At 33.3% G+C, this 12,891-nt stretch overlaps 1 protein-coding gene across 1 annotated transcript in view; it reads left to right on the forward strand.

Annotated features, from left to right (window-relative positions):
• LOC137654686 (RNA binding protein fox-1 homolog 3-like) overlaps positions 1-12,891 on the forward strand; it is a 66,679-nt gene that overhangs the window by 35,951 nt on the left and 17,837 nt on the right. The window contains 2 exon segments of the mRNA XM_068388562.1: positions 2,568-2,688; positions 5,448-5,514. Coding sequence (XP_068244663.1) covers positions 2,568-2,688; positions 5,448-5,514 — 188 coding nt within the window.

Raw genomic sequence — 12,891 nt, forward strand, 5'->3', positions numbered from 1 at the left:
GAATGCTTGCAGTGTTTTACCCAATAAGACAACAAGCAAACCCACCAAGGCATTGGACTGATAAATTTTTTTTTCTGTTTTTATCTTTTGTTTATTTATTTTACTTTTTTTGGCTTGGTTGAGTGTGATATATCCATTAATTAAAGAATTACTGTAATGTCCATGTTGTTTTTGATGTTGTCATGAGTACTTTTGATGTTATTAAGCCATAGATTGTCAATATTATAATGAGGATTTTATTACTTTTTAATTGATATTGATTTATTGTTATTCTGTCAGTTGAATTGCAGTTTAATAATCAATGAAAATGTTGCTTTTTGTCACTTCAGAGCTTAAACAGTAGCCGCCTTGAGTATGGTAATGAACAAGATTTCTTCTCTCTATCGCCTTTAACACAAGCATTACTGATGTAATCTCCAAAATGAGAGAAGAATGTTGCACATCACTTAGGTAACAATCTGTGCCACTAATAGATTGTTGCATACAAAAATTTTATAGGTGGTTTAAGGTGTTGACACATCAAGAAGATTATTAAAGCGCTTTTTGGTTACCTTTTCTTCCTTATTTTAGTTGGTGTTGGTGGTGCCATGTTAAAGGCGAGCGGTAGAAGGTACTTGGCTATTGTGGTTGAATGCACACTTTCCTTTGCATGGGGTTTAGCACTTGACTTGAATTAATCGTCATTATTCTCTCTGCCATAATATTACTATGCATCAGTGATGAGAGTTATTATTATTATTACCTTTTTATTTAATGTTGATTACATTCTTACCCTACTACACTCCATGGAGGGGGGGCCCAGGATCACCCCACTCCCTCTTGTTGTTCCTGCAGACAGATTGCTAAAGCTCGTTATGGACATGAACTTTGTCGATTTAATGTACAGTAGTCATTAGTTTGAGCTCCAACTTCGTTACTTCTGTTAGATTGGCTTTGCTTGAAATGGTCTGTTACACTTGATCTATTTTCTCATTAGCACAGGACAAATGCCATCAAAAAAAACACGGTGGTTCGTCCAACTGTAAGAACCATCTCGCTAGTTTGTTTTACGATTTATGTAGTTCGAAGTTTGCACTGTTTGAATATGGCATTTTTAAAATATAGTTTAGCGATCCTATTAGACAATCCTAACATTTGACTATGGTATTGAATTTAAATTATCAATGCTTTTTCTGACGACTAAAATTTTTAATGGTGAGCCCTCTCGGGTCATTGCCCAGTTTTTATGTTTTCATGCTTGAATGGGTTATTTTGGTTAACTTCCATGATTAACAGCACTCTTAATATATGAAAACAGGTTTGTCATCTAAATTGCTTGCTCAATTTTTATAGGGCATAGGTATCTTGGATATGAAAGAGTTGCATCGTTAAAAGTAAGTAATTTCAGTTCCCCTTTTTTACACGGCTCTTGACCTGGTGTTTAGCAGGTGTGCTCTTGATGGTAGAGGTAATTGTTTTTGTGTCTTAAGAATATTGTATGTTAATTTGTGATACTTGGATATGCAAGGATCATAAGTGTTGCTAATTCTAAGTCACATTCCAATTATCCTACTACTCAGAGTAAATGGACTGGCAAATATGATAAAAAAAAGCTCGTTTATTACTATTTTATTTAATCTTGCTTATTTAATAATAAAATTACAAACCCTCCAAAATTTTCTATGACTAAATATGATAACCTTAGATTTCATCACGAGACGGGACTGATCAAATAAAAAAAATTCATTACGTGAAGATTGTGTGTGTTTTATGGGACCTGGAGCATGCTTTAGTTGTAGTGCTATGGTGAGAAGTATCCACTGACATGGTGGTTTACGTAAGGAGCATTTGTCTCCTGTGCTTAGGGTAGATAATGACAAAAGATGACGCTTTCATCTGTCTGGGTTGGACTGCTTCCCTCTGCGTGGGTTGGGCCCCACACTGAGGTCACCATCAATGTGGTCGATGGTGTTCCCCCTACTGACTCCACTCTATGGACTGTTTTGTGTTGCAACCCCCATGGATCTTAGCTACTACATATTGAAGAGTGCACTCAACCCCCGTAGCAGCCTGCACCGTATGTCGGATTGTGATTCAAGGCTTGGCTAGTGTTTGGCCCTGGAGGAAGTCTGGGCAGCGGCAGCAGGCCTTATCCTCTCCAGATGCCTGGGACTACCAGCAGTTGGTTGTTATTATTTATCACACACACCACTTCCTGGCCCAGTACACAACACTCATATTTATATACTACCAACACTCACTAACCTACAACATGTTTTTACTGTGAACATGAAATGAGATGGCCAGAAAATATAAATTAAATAATTATTACTATGATGGCATTGGCTTGTCCTAATGGGGAAATAGTTCAGGGTAAAACCTAATTTGTATATTTAGAATGTGATAATGTTATTGACATAAAATGGTTTGGTGTGTGTGGTGTGTGGGCACAGGGAAATAGTCTGCCAACTTAGTCCAGTCATTGGTGAGTCTTGGGCCTCTGGAATCAGGAAAGGCCTTTGTCCTGTGCCTGCCGTCTGAAGTGAGTTGTGCCTGTAATGAATGTTGATCATTTTGCATGCCTCCAGCGGCGGCCCTCCGAGGTGTTGCGATCCAGCGTGGCAGGGCTCGGACGTATCCGGCCACTGCCCTTGCACGTCATCCCACCCCACTAACAGCTGCCGCCACAGCTCTGCATGGCTACACACCGTAAGTTTCAGTACCAGACGAGAACAGCAGCTACATTACACTCCTGATGACATCACGCAGCAGCAAACACAGCAGGAGCAGGAACGTCTGCATTGCCTCTACTATACCTGATGTTTTAGTCTCATTTTGGTCAATACACCTGCTGTGGATATGCATCAGTCCATGTCATTAGTGTAAAGTTAAAATAATGATTCTCTATGGTTTGACTTCAGTTTTACAAAGCTTTCATTAAATCACTTTTTGAAACATTTGAATATGTTGTATGACTAAATTTGAATAATTTTTATACAAATGGGTGATTCCTCGATATTAATGTAAATAGAAAACAGGCTATTTTAAATTTGCGTCTGTGATAGCCAAAGTTGATTACTGGATTTCTATGGATCTTTGGGACTGAGCTAAAATGCATGTAACTGCGTGTTGTCTGTGGGGTGTTGTGTAGTCTCAACCTGACTGTCTCTCATACTTTCCTCTTCTTCAGTATAGTCACCTGAGTCAGCACTTGTCATCTCCTTACACCATGATGTTGGCCTTCTGAGTCCTTTGGGCTGGTAGGTTAAAAACTCTAGGACTTCCCCTCAATTTATTATTAATAGTTGAGAGGACTTTGTGACCATGATGTGTAATGAGATGGTTGAGTGATCTCCTGGTGTATAAACTAGCTGGTACTGCTTGTGTTATTACATCCTCGTAGGTACTGTTTGGCAGTGGAGACAGACTTTTATGCCATAACAGACACATGGTTGTGATAACAAGGGACAGGCTGGCTGGCTGTGTAGCAGTGTGAGTAGGGCGTGCCTTTTGGGTAACTAGAGAAAAGCCAGGGGAGGAAGCTATTGAGATTCAGTTGTTTTCAGTTCAACACAATGCATAACCATTTAGCTGCTGTTCATAGTTTGAATAATTTTTTTTTTGTGTGTACCTTTTTTCAAGGAGCTTTTTTTTTCTGAGTTAGGATCTGAATTTTGTATGCTCTTAGGTATTTCATTGATCCAATTATGTCATAAACTTATATTTTGTAGAATAACTGTTACTAAGCTTATCTATTTTCATAACTTACAGTATAATTTAAATTGCATATTGAATATGTATGTTATCTCTTTATTTTTTTTTAGAAGTTATAGAATTAATTTGAGAAATGTGCATGTTTATTTTTATAATCCACAAAATAGAGCTATTAAAATTCCCCTGGCTTATCTCTTGCCAGCCAACTTTGGCATCTCACACTTTTGGACATAACTCTTTGTTTAGATCATTACATAATGCTGCTGACACCTTGGGAATGTATTTAACCTCTCACCTGTTGTTGGGAGTGACATTGACTCTGCTAGGTTTATTTTGGACCTCATGCTGTGTATTATTACTTATGGCTGTAGCAGATGAGATATTTTACTAGGAGTGCATTGGTATTGAACATGGCTTTGTAAATTGTCTATCATCTTTGGCTTGAGCTGCACCTAAGTTTTGTTTATTTTTTTTTTAATTTTTGAGTAGCTTCTATCTTGTTTTACCTGGTGTTGGCTGGGGCTGTGGGTGATAGATTATTTATGAATTCTTTAAAACTATGCTATTCTAGTAAGGTATTTTCATTAACTTTTGAGAGCCACTATTAGTATGTTACGTACAGACCATCATAGTTGTAGATGATTTTTTCTGTGTTGTTGACTTGAATGTGTGCTATGCTCTGGATTTATCCTGCACACGCATTTAGCACGGTTTATGCTTGGGGATTTTGGAAATAAGTTTGAATGTGTTTTAATTGTTCAACTTTCCTGTGCCCTCTCTGTGTATTCTGCATTAAGATTAATAGGGATTAATTCTCTAATTTAAAGCAACATATGAGGATTAAGAGCTTCTTAGACAACTAATTGGTCACTGATTAACCCTGGGTGGTAGATAGAAAACTAAACTCATGACTGAGACATGGACACTCAGACTTGCTACTGACTGCCCCACTGCATAACAGAGTGCTGACATCAGAAAACTGCTCATTTACAAAATTTGTTCTGATTTGTTAGTCATGAACTCTTTTAGTAAGTGGCTGATTTTCAAGAAAACTGTTAGTTAGCTATCAAATGTTTCAGTAGAAACTGGCGAGAAATATTCCTTTACCTCTTCAGTTTTGTCTGAAATATTGATAACTAGTTTTCAGTGTAATAAGGATCATAAACATTGAGTACCAAATGGTAAGTGAATTTTGTTGACGGAACAATACAGTTCTGTATTATAAATATAGATTAGTATTTAGTTAACTGAAATGGCCCAAGTCAGTTTTGTACGGGTAAGACGAGCAGCCAAGATATTCAGTTGTTGATAGATGGGGAACTGGTATGAGGATGCCCACAGCAGCACAGCCGCAGTTGTCTAAAGAAACCAGGAGAACTACCTTAACCCATATAGTTCAAGGAGACAGGATGGTCAGTATTTAGACACAGTCACTTACAAGGTTGCTGTGTGACATTTTCTGCACATGCTGTTAAAATTTATCTAGCTACTTTCATATTATTCTAAGGTCATAATATTTTTACCAGGCAAATTCATGAGATGAAGTAATATGCAAAATTGTTTCATTAATTTGAATATTTATTGGTAATGCTTTTCTTATTTGTTCAGAACTACAGTATTGTCGAAACTTAGTACCTAAAGAGAATTAACATTATATTGACTTGATATTTGGATTTGAGGAAAGGTAAATTAAAACTTGCCTGGATCATCCAATGGGTTTTGTACCGAAACTTAGTATTTTGGTTCTCTTGCAGCGGTGTTTATTATGACCCCTTCCTAGCAGCGCAAGCAGCAACAGCAACTCCTCTTCAGGTGAATCCAGTAAGTGCTGTAAAGTTTTGTGTTTGTTCACCAGTCACAGTGCCTTAGACACCTATTATGACCAGTATTTTACCTTGTCGTTTATTAGTGATCATACTTTTTCGTGACAAGTAAATGGTTTGCTGTGTAGTAATGTAGCTTTCTCTAATAGATGAGTCAAAACAATGTGCAATCATTGTAGCTTTCTGAAAATCAGGAAAGTGCTCGATGTTTTTTCACTGTTTGACTAACTTTCACATGGGAATGTTCCATAGGATCCTTATTTTTATTGTTTGATAGGCCACAAAACCTTCCCTTTAGTATTGACTTTATGTGCTAAGCATATTAACTGCTGCCTATCAGTTCCCCCTTACAGAAGACAAGAGGTGCTAAATTTTGCCTTTTTGGTTTATTTTGCATATTGTTGAGGATCCTTAGTCCATTTACCTGGATTTTAACAGTAGTAATTTACTTTTTTAAGATGAAGCAACACTCAGAATACAGTACTTGCTAACACCCTGTATTTTGACATTAACGGTTTAAATTAAAAAAATGTTGTTCTGAGTGTGGCTGATTAATTAATGCTGCACATTATTGCCATGGAATGTAGATAGTTATCCCTTTGACACCCATTACAATTCTTTTAGAGAATGGAAAGGCAGTCCAGTTTGAATTTCAATAGTTAAATATGGTCTTCATCTTGTAATTATGACTGAAGATGGACCTGCTTTTCCTCATACTGCTCTAGCATTTTATAATAGCTCAGTGAAAGGGAGTGGCCAAACAAAAGCATGTGTTGCTTGCTTATTTCACAGCCTGGCTAATGAATTACCACACAGCCCTTTTTGCACAACTTTTTTCAACCCATTGACTCTTAAGATCTAATACTTTTTATTTTTAGCTTGAGCTGTTTTTGCACAGTCAGTCTTTGACAAAGAAGGAATGTTGTTCCAGCAATCATGATTACACAAAGAAAGGTTTCATAGAATACATTAAGGTAAATTACAAAATTAAGTTAAAAATTATTATTGAAAAAGTTAAATTTTATTTTTTTTTTTTTGTGTAATCAGTGTTTCATCTGCCTGCAGTGTTATTTTAAAGGTGGAATTAATTAAATTCTCCAGTTTAAGGAAAGCCTTTGGTATAGATTTTTTATATTAATTGCTAAAATTGAATGATAAAGTAGATGTTTGGCTTGTGTGTTTTTAGAATTATAATGAATATTATCTTGGCTGAGAATGAGTAGGTTTAGTTATTGGTTATTGTGTAGAATATTATTCGAGGAGTCCCACCGTTAATGAGGTTTGTATTTTTTCATTGTATATTATTTGAAGTAATGATTATAAAAATTGTGCATATATGTCATTTGATGTCTGATTATATATTATTCTTGTACTCTACAGTAAACTTACTCATTTTTGAATTACCACAATACACATTGTTATTTATTTATCATATGCTTATTTCTGAAATGAATCAAAATTATTACAAATTATTTTATTTATTTCTTGCTATTATGTATGTATGTTAATACAGTATATACTTTAAATGAGGTATATTTTTGTACTGAATGCATATTCATGGTAGCCCGTCAATGTAGGTGAAGGAATAATACTTTATAGCAAATTGCTCTTGATTTTGTTTTTAACAAAGTGAAGAAAATAGTTCTGCAATAATGTTCCAAATTTTATTAAAGTACAACAGTTGGTTCGAAAATTATCAACCTTTGTTTCTTAATATTTGCAGTGTGAATTTCTTCCTCTGTGTTAATTCAAAGAAATATAAGTTTTATCTGTTTTTATACAATGAATCAGTTCTGGTTGTTAATTATATACAGAGAGATTCTGTTATTAGTATAATCATATTCATGAATATCAGGAATATGTTGTTAAGAAATATCCATACGTTATATTGGTACATTTTTGTATACTGTATATGCATACGTGCATGGAATTATGATTATATTTATGTATGTATGAATACACATCTGCATATATATATATATATATATATATATATTATATATATATATATATATATATATATATATATATATATATATATATATGTATATATATTTATATATATATATATATATATATATATATATATATATATATATATATATATATATATATATATGTATATGTATATGTATATGTATATATATATATATGTACTGTATATATATATATGTATATGTATATATACATATATATATATATATATATATATATATATATATATATATATATATATATATATAACAAATATAATCGAATGCATTATTTACTTTAGTTGCTTTTACCTTTCATTATTTTTCACTGTCTTGCCCTAGCTGAGTACCTTTATGTGAAAACTAAGAATTTCATATTTCATATAGCACAAAGTGTTTCTTCCTTTAAAGTCAAAGTCTTGAAAATAGCACCTTTTTATATAAAATTATCACATTGATTATTATACTGAACATGTATTCAGTCATGTTGTGCTTCAAGAATTTGTACTTTGCTTACTGTTTGTATGTTTCTTTCTATACTATGTCAGATGTCTTGCTCTCATTTTCTTTTATAGATAGGCACTAATTGAGAATCTTGATGTCTTCCTTGCATCTGTTTTCCTTCTTATTTTTAGTGTAGTTCACATTCAGTGTTGCCCCGTCATATTTCTTTCCCCCTTACATTATGATTTGCAAAGTTCACCATGTATCTTTTATTTTAGCTTTTTATGGTCTCCACAGTGCAACTTCTTTGTAATTGTATTCTACTTTTAAAAGCACTCATTCTATATATCATATGTAAAGGTTTCTGAATATATTTTTTTTCCCTTAGCGTTGATACATCTATATGTCCCCAGTCCATTTATGTTTATCTGTTAACTCTATAGGTTATTCTGGTAGATGAGCTACTGCCTCATTTTGGTGTTATAACTGTTCCTTGACCTGCACAGTTGAATTCTATTTTGCACATACTACACTTACCAAAATCCAAATACAAATTTTAATATAGGTATCATAGAATTAGCTTTTTACTGTTATTACATTATTTTTACTACAACTACTACTACTATTATTTTCAAAATTAATGCTTCTAATTCACTGTTAAAAATGTGAATTCTATATGGGTTATTGCCCACAGTGAGTCATTAAAGGTACACTGTTGGTGGTACAAAAGTCTTTGCAGCCCTCTTCCAGTCCCAGCTGCATCGCTCTCTTTGCGTGCCATCCTTTCATTGTGGTCTCTTTTCACTTCGATGTCCAAATCTTTAACTTTCTCTTGAGCCAATCTGATTTTTCTCTTAGTAAAGAATAAAACTGATCCTTTAAGCCAGTCTAAGAAGAGTCAAGAAATAAGACTCTAGATTGGTTAAGTTACTTAATGATATGAGTAAGTTGAAATTTTGAATGTACTTTTAATTAGATTTTTTAACATTGTTGGTCAAAATTTAATGACTGTCCTCTTTATCAATATGTCAGTTTCTATTGACTTATGGTTGACAGTCTGGTTTTCTTTTTTTATATTCTCGGTCTTCCATTTTTTTCCAGTTTATGATTAGATATGAGAAATGTATAAGAAAGTATAAGCTTATTTCCCATTTTTTTTATGCATGGAGCTTTCCTTTTTTTTGGAATGACATTTTTAATCCCATTCACACGCATATTTTGGTTTCTTTGACCAGCTGATACCAACACATTATGATACTGTGGAAGATTATTATGTTTAGTGGTAGAGAAGGATAAGACCTCATTTTTGTTACCTGCAGAAGAGGTAATCTCTTGCTTAACCAATATCTCTAAAACCATCAGTGGGATCTGATATCTTCTGAGACTCACCATTTGAAATTTTTTGATATTAAGGAAGAATTGTTAAGGGAGGGTTAATATGTGAATTTTCGTAATTTTTGTTCCCATGTCCCTTTTGAGTAGAAACCTGAGAAAGTATTCTAACCATCCAATATGGATGAATGGTGTTACCAGATATATAGCAGCTGTCCAATACAAAACACTACTCCTGTTGTAAAATTTTGTGACCTGAAAGATTTTACTTTATGAATTTCAAGTAATAAGTAAATTATTAAAAGGATCAAGATCCCAATCTACTAATGCTCTATACACCTCAGCACTACCCTTCTAAATTTTTAACTTATTTTGGCATTTTTTATTATTTATTTATTTTTTTTTTTTTTAGATTTGTTTATGTATTTAAGACAGCTAGTGCTTATATAATCACTCAAGGTGATGTATGATGATTTTAGATGAGTCTCAAACATATAAATGATTCCTATTGGATGAAGAATTGAAGGGGAAAATAAAAAAAAAATATTGGAATGATGAACAGTGCCTTGATAATCTGTCTGATGAAGAGAAAATAACTGGTAAAATTAAAACAGCAAAAAGGAAAATAGAAAATTTCAATTCTCTAATGAAGTTTTACAACAATAATTTTATATATTAAACCTTATCAGCCCAAAGTTCAATATAATATCAACGTTCTTAAGACCTGGATGTGCCTGAGAAAAACAATGGCTTGGAAATTAGGCCCCATTAGATTAGGCATGCAACATGTCAATTGCTTTGTGCCCTCAATAGGCAATAAATAAAATGATTATTGTCTTCCCAAAGAAAACTTCATCAGAATTATTTCAGTCCATTTGCTTTATAGAGAGAGGACAGAAGTGTGTAGTTGTCTATGCACATAGAATAATACTCGCGTTATAGAAGATTATGTCTGTTAGGATTCTTTAACTAATCATTTGGGAAAGGATCTGACCTTTTTTATTAATGTGATTTATTAGTTTTGTTACAGTTTATTATCAAGTAAATCAGTTAATATGCAAAATAGTCTCTTATGAAGTTGGAATTTATTAAAGATAGGTTTTACTAAATATACAAAAGTACTATTTTTAATTCCACTAAAAATTGAAAAGTACTCTTATTTTTATTTATACAGTAGGGATTAGTAATCTTTTATTTAGAGGTATGAACAAAAAATCATGGTTAGGTTAAAATTTTGATTGTATAAACTAGAAATCCATGACGTAGTTTATTGCTTTACATGATTTTTATTTGACACTTACCAGACTTTATGGGTAAACTTTCCGAGTGTATTTAGTGTAGATACAGTTAATAATCCTCTCGAAGGAGGGGTTTTAAAATATCCCAAACAAAAGAGAGAGAAGAAAAAAGTGATTTTAGACCATTATTGAAATGGGAAACATTAGAAAATCAAGATACTGCGTTTACTCTTGCCAATTGAAAGATATTCCATATATATTGACTAGTTCTTGTTAACTTTATTCCAATCCACCTGATTCTTTTTGCTGGGTGTCAATTTTTTTTCAAGAATTATGGTTAAGTACTGTATTTGAACTAACTATTTTATAGACTGCGAGGAATGGGGCCCAAAAGTTTATTCTATATAGGAGTGGAGAAAAGAGAGATGGAAGTTTGAAGTTGGACGTCAATTATTTCAGCGAAAACGTTATAATCCATGATAATTCATCCTCAGCCTGTAGAGATACTGAAAATCTAAAAATCTATAACCATACAGCAGTACACTAAATATAGTACAGTAGTTTCTTTTACAGTTCACATTCATACAGCATAAGTGCATTACATTGCTTGTATAGGTGCATTTCAATAGCTATAAATTAGTTTTAAAGTAAAAAAAGAGACAAAGACACAGTTTTAGATAATACAGAAGAGAAAAGACCTAATTATTTTGATGAATCTCCCCTTACCTTTATATGGCTTCATTCTTGAAGCTTGTCGAATGTTCATGACTACCCTAAAAGACTAAAAATTCCCTGTATACTTTCAATAATAGTCATGCCCCTCTATTGGAGTATTGAGTTTATATGGCAGTTTATGTTAATAGGAGTGCTTGGGTACTTTACCACACCGTCACCCTTTTAGTTCTTTTCGTTGTTGGTTTAAGAGGTGGTCGTTTAGTTCTTCCCGTTAAATCCAGATTGTGATTATTGTGATTTAAGGGGTTATATGCTGCAGGTTAATAGGGAATGTCGTATATATTTGCTATGCATTCATGTGTTAAGTGTTAGTTTTTTCACTTATAAAGATCCCTCCAATTACTATAAAACAGTCATTCCCTTTTGGTACATTTACTCATATAAATAAATTTCAACCAAAAATAAATGTTTGTTAAAGTAAAAAGGATATAAAAAGAGGGGGAGAGAGATTTAGGTTTATTTACTTTCAAACTTTTAAAGATCTCCCCGAAATGCTATAAAATGTGATAGACTCCAATTAATAAAAGAATTTGCATTCGTGCAGTTGATAAAAAGCATTAAAACTAAAAAATCTAAAAAAAGAAATGCTGTTTGTATAAAAGAGAGGTTTTACTCACAAATATTCCAGCAGATTTATTCCACCCTTCTGAGGAATGGGATTATTGTAATGCATCAAGTCCCTCTTCTTTGTTGTGGTAAATTTTAAAAAGAAAGGCGTGATATTGGAATTGTATACCAGGTGCCAAATATAGTTATGATTGCTCCCCATTTTGCTGAAATATTTGGTGAAAGCATATTTTGGCTCGTTTATCAGGATATTCAGGAACTAGGCCAACATGTTTTTAGAATAAGTAATGGAGGATATGCAACAAAAGTGACAATTCCACAAGAATGCTGCAAGTGGTGTATATCCCTTTCTTTAAATAGTCTCAATAAGCATGACACTTGAATAAAATCTCATTTAAGTAATAGCAAAATAACAGAAGGAAAAATATCTTCAAAGATTATACAAGTGAGAGAGAGATTGAAAGAATTTCTCAACGCTTTCCTGGACCTACTTACAATTCTTCTTCCTGTCACTTCCATATTTACCGTTTTATTAACAGTTTTCCGTCCTTTTCTTTCACATGCCAAAACCATCTTAATGCAAATAGCATCACACAGAAAAAGAACAGAATCCCACAAACATTTATTTTATGGATTGAAACTTGGTTTACTATCCTGAGCAAGACAGACAGACAGCTTTAGAATAGAATGGAGACCCAAATCAGGAGGCACTGATGATATAGGATATTCTAGGGATTATTGATGGGGTTTGGTGGTCAAATGAGAGGTATGGGGGTAAATACAGCTGTTGTGTTAGGTTTTCACCAAACCATTAGTGATGCTTTTAACTATGCAGGTGTCTTTAGTAGCAGTTGATGCAATAAATTTGTAAACTTTCTTTGTCATGAAGTTACACTTCTATTCTTCACCACAATTTCCTGCCTTGTCAATTGTGGAAGAAAATATCGATACAGATCATCAAGCTTACCTTGTTCATATTTTTCCTGATTGTGGCAGGTTAAAAAGACCCTTTAAAATTAGTCATGAAGATTTATTGTGAAATTTGTAAGAAGTTAAAGCTTTCCAGAAACTATTGCCTCCTTTCTG

The sequence above is a fragment of the Palaemon carinicauda genome, chromosome 15, assembly GCF_036898095.1.
Source record: "Palaemon carinicauda isolate YSFRI2023 chromosome 15, ASM3689809v2, whole genome shotgun sequence".
In the NCBI taxonomy this organism is placed as follows: domain Eukaryota; kingdom Metazoa; phylum Arthropoda; class Malacostraca; order Decapoda; family Palaemonidae; genus Palaemon; species Palaemon carinicauda.